The 16,524-nt window shown below is 43.6% G+C and overlaps 1 protein-coding gene across 12 annotated transcripts in view; it reads left to right on the forward strand.

Annotated features, from left to right (window-relative positions):
* The first annotated feature begins 2,096 nt into the window (after positions 1–2,096).
* WNK1 (WNK lysine deficient protein kinase 1) overlaps positions 2,097–16,524 on the forward strand; it is a 98,817-nt gene continuing 84,389 nt past the window's right edge. For 6 of the 12 annotated variants that reach the window (XM_072355097.1, XM_072355115.1, XM_072355107.1 and 3 more), the window contains exon 1: positions 2,097–3,704. In XM_072355097.1, the coding sequence (XP_072211198.1) occupies positions 2,931–3,704 (774 nt within the window). In that variant the 5' untranslated portion in view covers positions 2,097–2,930. The remainder of the gene's footprint in view (positions 3,705–16,524) is intronic. The other 6 variants (XM_072355146.1, XM_072355193.1, XM_072355155.1 and 3 more) reach the window with 2 other exon arrangements.

Below are 16,524 nucleotides of genomic sequence, written 5' to 3' on the forward strand. Positions count from 1 at the left end.
TTTTTTCTTACAGCAACAGGAGAAAAAGACATTTCTTTAAATGGCTGAGGATTTCTGGCATTTAAACAATTTTAATTACTTGTTTCTAAACTTAGAACATGTATAGAATTTAAAGCTTTCTAAAATCTTGCTGAAATTCTGAGGTTTTCCATTGAGTCAAATCACATTTTAATGGACAAGGAAGGAAGGAAGGAAGGAAGGAAGGAAGGAAGGAAGGAAGGAAGGAAGGAAGGAAGGAGTAAAATTGAAGAGCAAGCAATCCGACACTGTTTATTACATTTGTCTTTTTTTAGATTGACAAAATGAAAACAACACCCACATCAAATGTAATTGCCAAAATCGTTCCATTTTATTTTATTTTATTTTATTTTATTTTATTTTATTTTATTTTATTTTATTTTATTTTATTTTATTTTATTTTATTTTGTGAGCCACAGAAGGCAAAATCCATCATTCCCACCTCAGCCTTTTCAATTATTATTTTCAGAGATGATTGTTATATCCACCTCTTCCCAGTAGAGGTGCCAGTGAGAAGAACTGGGTACTAGGGCCCTCGTACTCAACTCATTACGCAAGAATGAGTTTCAGGAGTACTGAGGAATGTGCTGGATCAGACACCTGGGAGGTGCTTCTTTACATAATTACCACAGTTTTCTAGTAGGAGACCGCCTCAGGCTCTCTGTGGCTCTGCACCGCGGGGCTTCAGGTCTCTCCTATAAAGATTTTGCTTAGTTAAGTAAGGGAAAATATATTTAAGGGCAGTGGGTGAAACAAACTTGTGTAAGAGAGCCTGCACGCAATGTTGCATTGTAACCACACGTAGACTAGTGGGAGGTGGTTCCCAGTTGCAGCCTCAGCACCTCTGCAGTGGATCATTTGGTAGGTAGAGGGCTGGGTGCGGGCCTGCGGGTTGCCTGCTGCTGATGTCTGATGCTGCAAGTGGAATTCACCAAGAAGGCTGTAGGCTTACACCACAAGCGATGATCTGTCACTGTGTTATTTTAGGTACGTGCTCATTATGTTGCAACAAGCATCAGGATGGAGTAAGGTCTACTCCTGAGTTTGCTACTTTTCCCACCCAAAGAGCTTGTAAAAATACAGCAGGCAATGGAGGAAAGCAGACTTTTGCTTGAATGGAGCTCTAGAAGGTAAGAGCAGCAGTGAAGATAGGATGGCACAGGTCACCTATAGGGCCTTGGCTGAAAGTCCTTGCCGGAGCTCTTCTACTGTGTCTTACTGCTCTTAATAGTATTCAGATGCACCACCTGATACCGCAAATGAATCTTCACTCCATTACGAAGGGATGCACAAATACCAGTAGTCAAGAGGTTAGTGAACTCAAACCCTGCTTGGTGTTAAAAACGTTGATGGTCAACTGCCGGTGCGGGTGGTGCAGTAAGGATGGAACAGATTGACTTATGAGTTTATCAGTTTTGATCCAGTCACAACTGCTAATCAAATCATGCCATTTAGCGCAGCGTCGTTCTGAAAAGTAATTACTCAGTTGTGTCAATGCAGTTCAAGCAGACCAAAAAGAATATGCTAACTCGAATCGACTTTTCCCATAAAGGTAGGATTGAGAAGGATTAAGCAACGCAGAAGTCTTTGCTGGAGAGCTGTACAACAAAGCACACTTTGTTCCTTTTGTGATGACTGTATCACTATGTCGTTTGTTGTTACAAAGAGAGGCTGATATAGAGAAGACAGCGCTATTCCAGTTAATGTGAAGAGTTAAATTGTTTAGAAGAGGAGTGCGAGCACACGACAACTGCTTGGCTTGGGGTTTTGTGGTTGGGGGTTTGCAGAGCTCTGCAAGGCCTCACATCAGCAACGCAACGCACAACTTCCTCTAAATTGCTTTAAAATGACTCTTAAAAAACCTTTAGGCTTTTTTAGCCTTTTTATTTAGGATTTAGGCTGTGTGCCCGCTAGGCCGCGGCACCAGGGCCTGCACCGCAACTACAACTACAACTCCCACGAGGCTCTGCGCGCGGCGCGGGGCACGACGGGAACGAGCCGCGGCCCCCCGAGAAACGACGGCCGGGGAGGGCTCGAGGGCGGGCGCGCGTGCGCGGCAGGAGGCGTGCCCGGCGGCTCCCCTCCCCCTCCCTGCTGTGTGTCGGTTTCGGGCGTCCGTCGCCATTTAGCGCGGAGACGGCCCCGAGGCGGCCGCTGCGCCTCCGCTCCCTCCTCCCCGCCGCGGCGCGGGGCGCCACCCGGACTCGCGCGGCCTCCGCTCCCGTTTCCCCGGTGTGAGGCGGCGGGCGGTCCCCGGTGAGGAGAGGCGGCGGGGGGCGGCAGCAGGAGGAGGAGGAGGGTTTCCGGCTTCCCGCGAGGCGGCGGTCGGCGGCGGCCGCCGCTTCTGCTGCTGAGGGAGCGCGGCCCGGCCCGGCCTCGCGCGGGCGGTGGCTGCCTGGCGGGAGGGGGAGGCCGCGGCCGCCATGGGCGTCCCTGCGAGGCGGGGCTGAGCCCCGCGGCCCCTTTCCCTGCCCTCGCGGCGGGCTGAGGGCGCCGGGCCCGCCCGCCGCGAGTGACTGAGCGCGGCGGCTGCTGCCTCCGCGGCCTGCCGCCCCTTCCCCTCCCCGCGGGCTTTCGCTCCGGGGGTTCTCGGGCCTGCCCCGGCCTTCTCTCGCCCTTCCTTCCCTCCCCTCCCCGCCCGGCCCCGCGCCCCGGCTCTCTCGCGGTGCTCCATGTCGGCCCCGCTGCCCGTTGCCCCGCTGCAGGATGGATGCAGACGCTAAGCGGGGAGCCGCCCCGCTGGCCCAGCCTCCCCAGCAGCCGCCTCCCAGCTCCGCCGCCGGGAGCCCTTGGGACCCTCCTGCCTCGCAGCTGCGGCTTCGGCCGCGGCCGGGCGCGCTCCCCGCGCAGTGAGCCTCCCCCCTCGCCTCCCCCAGCCCCTCCTCACCCCAGCGGCGCTTCCCCGGGCCGCGATGTCGGGGGGAGCCGCGGACGGTACATCCCCGGCTCCCCGCTTCCTGGCTCCCCCGCCGCCGCCCCCCAAGAACGGTTCCAGCTCGGACAGCTCCGTCGGGGAGAAGCTGGGAGCCGCCGAGCACGCAGCCTCCGGGACCGGCGGAGCGAGCGGTGGAGCGGGGAGCGGAGGCCGTAGCGAGGAGTACCGTCGCCGCCGCCACACCATGGACAAGGACAGCCGAGGGGCGGCAGCCACCGAGCACCGCTTCTTCCGCCGGAGCGTGATCTGCGACTCCAACGCGACGGCCTTGGAGCTGCCCAGCCTGCAGCCCGCCGCACCTTCAGCCCCCGTGTCGGGAGGCAGCGCTGCTCCCTTGGTCTCTCCTCCCGAGTGCATCCGCACGTCTTGCATCGCTGTCGGCGCCTCGCAGGCCCCCTCGCTGCTGCAGCAGCCCCCGCCGCCCGCCCCGCTCCCCCTAGAAGGACGCTCTGCGGAGGAGCCCCCTGCCACCAAGGATGCTGCCCCACTGCTGCCCAAAGAGGAGGAGGATGAGGCCACCACTCTGCCCCCCACCAGCACCGCTGGCAGCACGTCAGCTGCCAGCCGAGAGTTTGAGGAGCGGAGGGCACAGCAGGAGGACATAGAGGAGCTGGAGACCAAGGCGGTGGGCATCTCCCCCGATGGCCGCTTCCTGAAGTTTGACATCGAGATTGGAAGAGGCTCTTTCAAAACTGTATATAAAGGACTGGATACTGATACCACTGTGGAAGTCGCCTGGTGCGAGCTACAGGTAAAGCAAATAAAAATGAATTGCCAGAACATGGCTGGGCTCCTAGGTGCTTGGCTGCATGCTTGAGGGTGATTAAAAACCCATCCATTTGAGGTCTATGTAGACAGGGAACTGCAGACCTTACCCGGGTCACCCCCTTTGGAGAAAGGTGCAGCCTGGAGTCTGAATTATTATTCTTATTATTTTTTTATCTTAAGAGAACGTACTGCACTTCTGTTTCTTGTGCCATCTTGCATTTTACCACCAGCAGAAGGTAACTTGGAGGTCTGTAGAAGTACTCAAATGCAGTTCAGACAGGCCAAGGGAAAAATTGTCATGAATTAATGGCAGCAGCTTTTCAAAATTTGTTTTTAGGCGACTCTCTTAGAAAAATGTTAAAGTTCAATTTCACAGGTGCTTTGTATGTTTGTGGCACTGGGTTATTGCAGGCTTAGAGTATATCCTAAGTCATTTAGTGCATCATGCTGAGTTGTGCGAAGCTGTTTTTTATTCTAAGAGCTAGGGTTCTTGCTTGATACAGGTACAAGGATGAAATGAATCATATCCTTTATGAAGCTTTGAAAAGCCTCACGCTTAACCTTTGCAGATGACTGGTGGATAAAACTGAAGTGAGAATAGGGCCACAGTTCTCCCAAGCCTGATCTAATGATGGCAGAAACACCCTTAGTTCACACAAGTCGGAGCTTGTATAACTGAGAGACAGGTTGCTGTGCAACAGCTTTAAAAGAAGTGGGAAGAGCTGGGGTACCAGGAGCAAGTATCTGGTGTAGTATTTGGCTTTCAGTGCCTCAGTGTTAAATTAAAAAGATAGTGCTTACTTTTTAGTGTTGTTTCAGTACAGTCTACAGAGGGATTCGTATACTGTGGCTTCATTATTCTGTGTGTTCTGATGCAATTTAGGGCAGACAAAAGAGCATTGGGTCAAAATCCCAGGAGCTTTGGAGGAGGATCAGAGCAGATAGCTCCCTGCAGTACTATAGGGAGACTTTGTTCTCTTCAAAAGCAATTTTGTATCTCATCCTTCAACAGTACCTTTGTAGATTATGTTATTACCCTTGCTCTACGCTTAGTGGCTGTGGAAGTGAGCTTCCAGTTTTCTGAGACCTTTAAGCACGCATCTTTCCTACATGCTGTTCTTCTTGTGGAAGTCTTCTGAGTGTGAATTTTAAGTAGCGTTGGGCTCTGCTTAAGCAGAATGCAGTTTGAACTGAGATTAATCCTCCAAGAAGATGTGATTTCTATTTGAAATTTTAATCTTTGTAATTTTGGAGTTCATGTACGTTAACCTCAGAAATCCGTTTTAATCTTTACAGTGTACTTACTGATCAGAAACTAATGACAGCTCGGCATCAGTCACTTTCAGATAACATCGCCTCTGTTGAACAGTCTTAGTCATCTTCCATGCTATGTGAACAAATGGTCCAAAGAAGCATCTTCTTTGAAGCAATGTAATAAAAAAGCTCATTTATGAAGAGCGTGTTGCTGAACTTTCTGTTGTTTGAAGAATTCCATGCGTAGTTTCTAAAATGACAGTGAGACTGCAAATATTGGTTGGGGGAAAATGTTGCATGTTCTTCTTGAGGATACTGAAGGCAAGTGAAATTATTTTCAAGGCTGTAGCTTTCCTCTCATAAGGAGAGTGAATACAAAGTGATGCTTTTAAAACATAAACTTGGTTTTTGTAGCTTTTAGAAGTATTTCTTGAAGGAGCTACTCTGTATGGTGAGGGGTGTTAAGATAAGGTCTTGTTTTATTGCGTCTAGAAATAAAAGGAGGAACCTGGGAACTGTTGATTTGATGGCTACATACTCTTCTTTATCTAGGAAAACATAAATGTTGACAGGACAATGAAATTCTTTGTGCATGTTTTCTGTCAATGTCTGAATTCATGAAATGGTCAAGATTAGTGTCATCTTGGTTTTCTTGTTTGACTTGTGTTGAAGATTTACTCATCTTCAAAGCATCCTTATTTAATGGAATCGCGAGTCAGTTTCTTCCATGTTATATTATAGCAACCCTTACTAACTTGTGCTTGTTTTTAATTGCCTTGACATGTCATTTTACTGCTAAAAACCACTTTTTTTTATACCTCTGCTTATGCTAGCAAGTGTAGACATCCAAGGTGTCCCACCTCTCGAGAGTCTTCTCCACTGCCACTGTAGTGCTGCCACAATGAGGCCATGCAGGCTCAGTTGTTCATCTCTGCACTCTTATGGAGTTGATGAGGATGTATCGCAACTTGTTGGAATTACTTTCCTTTGGACTTTTCAACATGCTTTTGGTGTTTCAGTTTCTTAAAGTTCTGCTTGGAAGAAAGGAATATGCTGGCTGCTTTCAGTTCATTTGAATTAGTGTTTAAATGCTGAGCAGGAATTGTGTGGATCAAAGACATTGTGGAGGAATGTGTAATAGTTGCGTTGTCCATCATTGTGAAGTCACTCTGCCAGAGATCATCTAATTTTGATGTCCTCTGTAGAGACAAGAGGTAAAATCTGGGAATATCAGTTCCTTCTCAAAAGGAGTGTGGTTGCATTTTATCAAGTATGGCTCGGGTTCCCACGGTACTGATGATTCCTTGGAGCATATTATTCTGTATCCTTAAGAAGGTTTTCCAGCAGCATTGTAATTCTTTACGCTTGATGTATTGAATTGTAGTGGAAATAGGAGAAAGACATGATGTTCTATGGGTAACTTACTGCTGTGAGAACCTCTGGGTCCTGGAGAGGTCCTGGCCCAGTCTTAATTTTTCTTAATCTGAAGATGATGGAAAGGTCTGATTAGAAGGAACTGAGTATTTTAAGGTTGCTGATAGATAACTAACAAAAGTCTAAGGAGGGCATGGCTGATAGATAATCCTTGCTCCTACAAGCAGGCTACAAACTGTAACCGAACCTAGTTTAAATATTGGATGCAGGTATTTAAGCGTGAAGTAGCTGCCCTTCTGGGAGTATGGGGGAGATGGGAAGAGCTCAGCAGCAACTGCTTAGGGCCGCTACTCAGCTTCGCTTACTGCAAGGATGTTGTTCAATGTTAGCCTTCTAATTCTTTTATTCTCATTGTGTAGGTTCATCTTGGCTCTAGTTATTCTGAGTCAAGTGTGCCTCCTACTGTTGCCATAAGCGCATCTCATAGATTTAGTGAAGTAGTAGTTAGGGTTACTGCTTTAATAGTATTGAAGTAGGTAGAAGTTAGCAAAAGTGGTTTCTGCTGCTGTTTGCTATTGTAGTTAAATTGTCTCTTCCTGTATAACCATGTTACTGTTGAGACTTCTTAAGTTACATTGGAGCGGTGAGTCTTTTGTCACCTCTTTGTACAGCTCAGGTACTGTTATGGCAAAACTGTGATGTCTCTTCCTGTTAGGCCTCTTACACCTGGTAGATAAAGTTAATGCCAAAGGTAGTAAGAGTCAATTATGAAAGCCAAATCTTGGAGACTATGTGTCACCCTCTGAGTCCTTGTTTCAGTTTGAGTCACTTTTAAACAAGGTGCTTGTTAACCTGTGGTCTACAGAACAATACAGGCTGGTGAGGTCTATGCAAAACTTTGCGTGGAGTTATTGCTGTGGGTTCTGTTGCTCAAATAAGTGACTTCTGAAATATGGAAGGGAAGATTGAGCTGTCTTGAGCTGTGTATTTGTTGAGGATTTGGAGGCCTTCCTTCATTTGGGTAGCATCTTTCTTTTTTTAAAGGAAGAATGATTTAGAAACTGTAGCTAGAATGATATTTACATTAGCTGAAAGCACTTTGCTGGTAAACCACAAGCATGGGGAACTGTGTACCACATGCCTAGTATGTGCTGTATCAGTCCTTCACCTTCTATTTCCTTTCCAGAAAGGACAGGGCAGTCAGTTGTCAGTTACAGTTCATGAATGCATCTGGCTGATGTGTCACTGCCTTTCTTACTCTACCATCAGTGCAGTGCTGGTTTTATTACTGTGTGCAGTGCATGAGCTGCTGAGGGAGAAGGAGGCTGGGTGCTGTCTTCCAAGCAAGACAGAAGTTAAGCAGTGAGTTTAAAAGGCAAGCTGTTCAAGAACAATCTGTGCTAGTTACTGCTTGGAAGGGGGGCTGAATTGAATTTGGTTACCTGGAGTTATGACTCCTGTAGGTAATCCAGGATAGGTTACATAATGCACTTGATGTAGCCTGTAAGTGATACATCAAGTATAGCATATGAGATGCTGTGGTTTACCAATGGAGTTTTCCGTAGGCAGTAGCTATGAAAAACAGTTAAAAGCAAACAATAGGTGAATGTCAGCTATGAGATTCTGTAGTACAGTGAAATGATAATGCATCTGGTCATCAGTGTGTTTTTTTTATTACAGGTAGTAGTGATGAGCTGAATAGTATTTTCATGGGTCAGATTTCTATTTTTTTTTTTTTTTTTTTTTACTGTAACAACCTGTAAAAATTATCTGAGCAACTTTCTGACTTCTGACTTTTCAGTTGGGAGGTTCATCTTCACCTTTGTTGACGCTTCAGTTTTAATTCTATCTGTCTTGATATCTTAGCTGAAGCTCGGTTTAATACTGAGCTTTAGTTGCAGAGACAACAGCGAGCTATAGCTTCTGTGCTCTGGAGGGTACGCTGTGCTGCAGGCACACCATAATCATCAGCCTGCTGAAGCCAAAGTACAATTCTTATAAAATCTCTCAGCTTTCTGGACTAGCTGAGCTGGGAATGTTTCAGAAGTTGCTCGTTCAACTCTGACAACCAAAAAAGGTCTTGTATCACATAGCTGTGGCATCCTGTAGTCTTTTTTTTTTTTTTCTTTTAAAGCTGTTTGCATTTTGCTTTGCTGAGAGACCTGACTGCAGAGATACTGGCTCTGACGTGCCATCTTCTATCTGCATTAAAACAAAATGGAAAACCAGACGAAAACTTATGTGCAGCAAGAGCAAGCTGAGGGGTCTGGACCTAGAATTTGATTGACTGTTAACATGCTACTGGAAAACCATTACATCCTGCTGGTCCAGGGGGGATGTACAGTCGCATCTTGGAATAAATATACACTCTTAACAGTTATAACTGTGCTCTAATTCTGCATATGTTTTAAGGCTGTTGCAGTTTTAGATCAAAATTGAATCGAATTCATTGTGAGGATAGCCGTTGTCTACCTTGCGTTTCTGATCAGTGTTTAAAATAATGGCCTGTGAGCATAACTGTGTTATTAAAACTGCTGCAATGTCACTGTGTGTCTCCATCTTATTACTTGTTGTGGTAGATTCACAGTTATAGCAAATCCTCATAAATGAAGGTATGTGACAGCGTCTGTTATTGGGTCTTTATTGGATTTCCGTTCTCAACTCTACAAAGTCCAAAATACTGAAGACTGAAAGGTGTAAATCCATGAATGTCTGACACCTTCAGATCTCACTGGACTTCTTTAACTTTGCTCATACAGGGAGCCTGACATTTTTGGAGTCAAGTTTAAACTTACTTTCAGTTGCTTATTGATATTGGGGCACAAAACAGTTACTGGCTTCAGGTCTCAGATTTGAAAACACCTTTTGCTGAAGAGCAAAACGTAGCCATATTCTTGAGTGTTTGTGCTGTAATTGATACAATTGACAGCTTGATAAATGACATGGGGAAAGGAGCCAGACTAATTACCTGCAGAAGTATAAACAATGGTCTGATTCCTTCAGACTTTTACAAAGGTGACCCTGAAAGAGAGAAGGGAGCTTTAAAGTACATTCTGGAGCTTCAGCTGTTAGAAGACCTCTGCTTGGGAAAATAATCTTACCTCAAAGGGATGTCAGCTCCAGGGATGGCTGTGGTTCAATTTATAGCTGGCTGGTTGCAAGACAATAAATATAATTGGATAAGTACGTTTTGAAGATGCAGTGTTTTCTTATGGAAATAAATATGTTAGTTCAGGTGGGTTTGAGAATTGAAGAATCAGATCTCTTAAATGAGATTTGTTTTGGGTTCTTGTGGCTTAAAATAAAAACTCTTAGCTCTATAACTAAAATCTTGTGGGCAAATGGGAAAGTATCCTTCTTTGGAAGGGATCCCAATAGAAGTCTCTGGAGACATGCTGTGCAGGTCCTTAGAGAGCTGTCTGCTTGAGTAGTGCATATGACAGCAAGATATCGGTGGTTGTCTGTATGGATGCAGTGTGTGGTGTGGTGTAGTTTCAGTGCCTTTTGGTTAGTAACTTCCCTCAGGGCCATGCTATCCTCTTCCTTATTTTTTTTGTGTTGTTCTATTTCATGCCAGCAGCTTGTTAAACAGCACAGTTTCAACTGTCACCCAGGTTCTCCATACAGTGTGTGACAGTCTGTGCTAAGCAGTGGCAGCCTTGGTGCTTCCTGTCATGAATGTCTTCAGAAACTTTCACTTCCTGTCAAGTCCAGCAGCCTCTTTTAGAGATTGCTAACTGCATCTCCTGGCTCATGGTTGGGTTGTATGAAAAGCTGAGCACTTTTCTGTGCCAGCCTTTAGGTTCTTGTTTTCAGGCTTGTCTTGAGAGCTGTGAACTTCTGAATAATGGAAATGCAGGCATAATGGCTGTAATGTTTGGGCTTTAAGAGAAATACTAAATGCCATGCAAGTTTGCAGCTGGGCATAAGACTTTCTCTTGGCAGAGTGTGTGTTTTGTAATAGCAGATGGTACCAAGTTACTATTTTTGACTCTTAAACTTTAAATATTGATTCCATGGTTTTAGCTTGATCATGTGCCTGCACAATGACTGAAGAACATTCTCCTGGTGTACTTGGTGCACAATTCCTATTCTAAATTGCAGGAATTATAGTGTGAGGGGTGGGGGTGGGGGAGTGGGGATTTCGAGGGCTTTTGTCTAAACTGATACATCTACAGGTCTTCAAATATACTGTTAAAATTCTTGTCCTGACCAGTGGCACCCAACTTTTCATATGGGCCTTGGAAGTGTTGTTATGGAGGCTCTCTGTAGTCCCCAGGACTTCAAGCTCCTTTTGAGATAACTTCAACTTTGTACTGAACTTAATCAATGTTGGACTGTTTATGGATGATATTCTACAGATATCCTTCTTCCTACTTTCTATCCAACTTCCTCAGTGCATATAGAAATTGTTGAAGGTTTGCTAGTTTAGAACCTCAATTTTTTTAATGTGTGAGTTTTTTTTTCCTCCTCAGTATTCCCTTTGGGAGTGCTGGAGTAGGTGAAGAGGTTACTAGGATTGAATAGGCATCAGGCAATAAAGCACTTGAGGTCATCTTTGAAAAATGGAACTAGTTTGCTTCTGGTTTATGGCTTCAACCTGCAGATTACTCCTTAACTTCTGTTTACGAAGGGTAAATGTTGTGTTAATAATCTTCTGTGCTGTGTGATGCTATCCTCTTAACCTGAAAGGAGACTGTTGCAGCGGGCTAGTTACAGGTACTGCTAAATATGTTTTTTCTAATAAGCTGGAGTAGGATGGGATGTGATACAGTGACTGGAAGAACTCGGATTCGGTTCTCAGATGCACTCCTGAACTTATGTCACTCATCACCTTACTGTGATGTGCACCATATGTATTCAGATAGTTCCAAAGCACTTCCAGCAGTGCTGTGTTTTACTTTGTCTGAATCTCAGGCAATCTTCTGGCAAAGGATGTTTCAACTAGCTAAAAAATACTTGTGTTGGTATTTTCTTTGTCTTCCAGAAGCTGTTTAAGTATTAATGTCCACCTAAAGCAGTAAGCTCTCTTCACAAGCATAATGCATCATAAATCACTCAGAGTAACTTATTAACTTTTGATTTATCATTTTAGGCCTAAATAGAATCTTCAGGCCTGCTATATCCATGCTTATTCACAGCTTAGAAATCTTGCAAGAAGTTTGTACATGCTTGATGTCCACCTATGCTGTAGGCAAAATATCCGTGAGCTGTTATGTGATAAGTCAATGACTCTGAACATAGTTCTTTATGCAGATCTGTGTGTTTTAATGTAGGGATGCCGTTTATTTTGTACTCAGTATAACCAAGAATGTGGTACTGAAACCACCTTATCTATCTATTGGTAGTAGTCTGGGCAGGAGTTCTCTGATAGATCTGTTTTCTGGATGAGATTGTTATGGTGGTTTTTGTCTTCTCATTTCTGCAGTGATTGGCAGGATTTCCCCTGGTAAGATTAAAACAAAGGAGTGAAGGCTTTGGGGATGTGGATTCTGTGTTTTGAGCTGTATTCCAGAACAGTTTGGATCTTGTTACCTCTTGTTAATAAGCTTCATGGATAGAAATTTCTGTATGGCTAGCTAGTGCGCCACTTAGTTGGCTTTTAGGACAACAGAAGGTATTGAAAATAAGCTTTATTAGGCTCTTTGTATGAGGGAGAGGCTTAGTCCTTTCTGTTGAGCTATTCTGGATCATTTATTTCATCTGAATGGTTACAACCATTCCTGACTTAGTGGTGTCAGTGAAGGCAGTGAGTGCTGAAGGCAGATTCGAGGCTACTAAAAGAAAGTAAGCAACCACAAATGGAAGAGTGATTGAAGTAATTGAGGGTTTGTTGTTGTTTTTTAAAGCCACCATTTGAAAGGGGAAAAAAGAACAGGAATACTGATCTCTGATTTGGTTAAGTTTGAAAGAACTACTTAGGAGCTCTCTGCTAAACTGAAGGCAGTACAAAGCGATGCTAGCAATTAGGTACATTCTAACTGGTTTTGGCTATTTGATACAGTCTCCTGATGATTCAAGTCTGTCCTGCTGGTGATGTTACCCAGTTTTCTTGGATCTTTTCCTCTCCTAGAGTGTCCACGTGACCTTTTTCTGCTTTACTGACTTTCGCTGGCAAGTTTGTGACCCCAATATAAATGTATTTTGACTGCTATGGAAACAGCTTCTATCCTGGCAAAGATTAATGACACACAAACAATAGCCCACAAATATTTCTATTAAAAGCTTCAGCGGTCCAGGCTGATTATCTGAAGGATCTGCAAATCTGTGTGCACTTATGTAATATGCATCTGTTAATGGCAATTTCTGAACTGTTAGCAGGTTTTGCTGAAATGCTGCAAAATGTTATCACGTCTGTTTTTAAAATCTGCTCCTTTATCTTACTCTTAGAGATATTTTCCAACATTAAGCTATTCTTGATTTCAATCTGTCTTTATTCAGCTGCTTACACTATACTTTCATTCAGGAAATACAAGTTGTGTATTTCAAGTTGTGTGTAAAAAGGGCAAGATGATAACTTGATCTTCCTGTTAATGCTGTGACTGCTTTGGACTCGGAGCCTTTGAATTAAAGCAAAGTTATGGTAGGGAAGACTAAGCTAGAATTTCAGAGTTCTTGAAAAGCAGTCTATTTTAACAAGTCTTAGAATAAGAAATATTGGCTGAAAGGATTGAGGTATTTTGGTAATATCTGTGAATGTAGACCAGTGGAAGCTGTATGTAGAACGTTCTTTGAGGGCATAATCTTTATTTGCGTTTTCCCTGGTTTGGGGCCTAGTGAGCTGTTACATTTGCCAGGAACAGCATGCTGAAAATAGAGAAACTGCAGAAATGTGTGATACAGGAAGACTTAAAGTTCACTGTGCGCATGGTTTGTCTGTGGTTTCTGTACTTCCTTTGCATGCAGCTCGAGCTTCTTGACTGCAGATAGGCAGCATGCGTTTCAGATTGTCTGCAAATGGGGATGAACAACAGCAACAAAAAACCTTCCACATGGCACTTGAATTTGACTTTTTGTTGCCTGTTGATGGCAACTGTGAATCAGTACAGGTGGTGGCGTGATTTCTCATGTTCTTATTAAACAAGCCACAACCTATCTAAGAGGGTCAGTGTTTACTTTGGGCATCATAGAGAAAGGGGGGGAAAAAAGGGGAAGAGGCTCTGAGTTACTACTGAAGTCTTAAATGATGCAGTACATCAATAGGCTGCATGCATACCCAAAGATCTGCCTGTAAATAAATAAGTGTCTTTAATAGTCAGTTATTCCTCTAGGAAAACATTTTATTTTCCTGTGTTCTTTGGTTTTGTAGACTACATGCTTGGATCTGCTAAATTTTAGGTTGCTGATGAACCAGTTCAAAAGAATCTGTAGGAATTTTGGTAGCCCTTTCTGATGTGAATGCCAACACAAGTGATAGCAGTAATTGTCTCAGAACAGTGAAGCAAAGAAACGGCCCAGTTCTGTGAAGAAAATTCAAGCACCTTTTGATTACAGTGGAGTAAACGGAGAAAGTTTGCCTGAATCCATTCTGTAAGAGCAGCAAGCTGTACTTTGAATGTCACCAAATATCTCCAAATTCTTCTTGTGATAGCCTCCATTATTTACTCCATTATTACACTATTACAAGTTGTTGGTTTGTGTACCAATCTGTTCAAGTGAAGGTTTGCTTCACTAGACTTCTGTAGTGGTTTGACCTCTGTCAGAAAACAGTTGTGGCTTCTAATGTGGCAGCTTTTAAGACAGTTCTGAATTCAGAAATTAGGCTTGCATTCTGTGATTTTTATTCCTGTATCACATCCAAAAGCATATGTTGCTCAACATCTGATCCTTAACCCTTAGCTTTTTGCAACAACCCACATGGTTTGGGGAAACGTACACAATTTGAAGGGGTGCAGCTACTCTATGTAAAATCATTGATAATTACTAGGTAATGGCACAACTGATATGCATGTTAACAAGAGCGTGGGTGAGTGCAGTTAGAAACTGCAGACTGTGAGCGTAGTGATGTTTTAAGTATGTTTTGTCACTTTGGGAGTATGAAATCTGAGGAAGTTGGCACTGGAATTTAGAATGGAAAGAATGAGTTAGTTGATGATATACAGAAGTATTTTCCATTTGGCTTTTCTTCTTATCTCCTCTGGCAATAATATGCACGGAAATGGCTTCTTTTTTTTTCTTGTTCCTGTGTGTAGGAATGGTAATTGTTCTTGCTGCTTACCTGTTCAGGAAGTATTCTTATTCCCTTCTCCTACCTCTCCACCCTCCAAACAACACTGTATCAGTCATTGCTGTTGACACTTTTGCTGTTTCCTAGCTTCAGCCTTCCTGCATTGTCCTGTGATCACTGGATAAGCCATCTGGCAGAACATGGATTTTTATTTCCTTTGCACTCTGGGATAAAGGGATTTTCTACCTGTCTATGTTTAGGCTACTACATATGTATTTTACTTTATACTATATGTAAAGAATGATGAACAGAATTGAATCCCGCACCTAAATTTGACTGCTAGAGTTGCCTTCTTCCAACTGTAGACCTTTCCAGCTGGTAAATCAATCTTATCCATGGAAATGTGCTTACAGTTCTCTTGGGCATTTGCCTTCCACTCTTTCCTTCTCCCTTCTTAAGCCAAATCTCTTTCCAGGTAGGGGAAAAAAAAAAGAAGACCGTGGACTGGATTGAGCTTCAGCTGGGTAGCGTGTCTTATTTCGGATACACTTTCTGCTCCTTCTCAGATGACCAAAACATAAGCGACAGCTGAGTTGTCTGTTTGTGTCGTGGGTCAAGGGCAGACCAGCTCAGCAGTTTCCCTTTCCTCTTTCCCAAGTTTTGTTTGGAAGTGGCAGTTCTATATAGTCATCCTTCTGTCATGAAGACCAGGTGGAAATACGTCAGTTGTTACATGTATAAATACTCAGTCGAACAGCTGTGAGTTTATCAGGAGCCATGGAGATAGCAAGTTGGTGACCTAATTGTAGGCTTAGAGGTCTGTAAGCATTACTCCAACTTGAAATAAATAAAGCCTTACTGTGAATCTCATAAGAACAATTTTTGCAGTAGGCTCACTGAAAGGAGAAATGGAGTTGAACCATCTAAGTGAATTTCTTTTTCAGGAAGAGTTGAAAACTTTTTTCTAGAGTATTATACAAGTCCTTGTATAGTAATGATTTCAGCCACTAACACTGAGTTTTGCTGGTGCAGTTGGTGAAGTAGTTAAGAGATTTTTTCTGAAATGAAGCATCTTCTTCCCTTTTGTACTGTTGTTAGTTTGAAACATTTATCTGGCCTCTGGTCCTGTGCTCTTGTCCGTTATCCTTAGGTTGTGTTTCAACCTGGATGTCCAGCAAAAACTGAGGTACCTGATGTGGTCCCAGCTAACAATGAATCAAGCGTAACAAGATTCATAATAAATCTCGTGGATGCTGATAATTAAGGGAGGTTAACTTGACTTTGCAGATTGTAAAGAGTTTTTACTGCCATCCATGTGTGAATGAACCTTGATTTATTTCAGTAATATTGAGAAAGGGGAGATGGAAGTCTGCCAATGGCCATTGGCTATGTGGTTGCAAAATGCAATGTGTTGCATGGGCTACTGAGCATAATGTGAAACAAAGTGCCATGGAAAAAAAAAACCAACAACTTGAGTGCTGAGTACATGGCTGAAAAAAGCACTTTAATGGGAGAATAAGCTTGGTCATTAACTTAAAATAGCTTCTCTGTAGCACATTTCTGTAAATAAAGACCATAGCTTTCGACTAGTGAAGACTGCAGTGTATGTGAATGGAACTGAATTAGAAATAGAACAAAACCCTGCAATAACTATGATAATACCAAGAAACGTGGAAATCAGCTGTTTATTAGTTGAACTACTTGTTGCTCAAGCCTTCAGAGGAATTGTTGATTGCTTTAAAAAGCTTTCAGTTTCAAAGAGATACTTAAGGAATCCTGAAATATCTACGGTTAGTGCTTTTATAAGATGAAACAATAAATATCAGTGACCCTACTTGCTAGCTCTTAGTGACTGTTTGCAGCCCTCAGAAACGAACAAAAAAACACAACAACAAAAGTCAACAATACTCCAAGACAACCCCAACCAGACCAAGCCAATCCGAAACGTTGTGTAGTTGAATTGCTTTGTCTGCATGGTTCTCTCATGCATTAATGCTCTGTTTTCAGG

Source organism: Excalfactoria chinensis, chromosome 1 (assembly GCF_039878825.1).
Source record: "Excalfactoria chinensis isolate bCotChi1 chromosome 1, bCotChi1.hap2, whole genome shotgun sequence".
In the NCBI taxonomy this organism is placed as follows: domain Eukaryota; kingdom Metazoa; phylum Chordata; class Aves; order Galliformes; family Phasianidae; genus Excalfactoria; species Excalfactoria chinensis.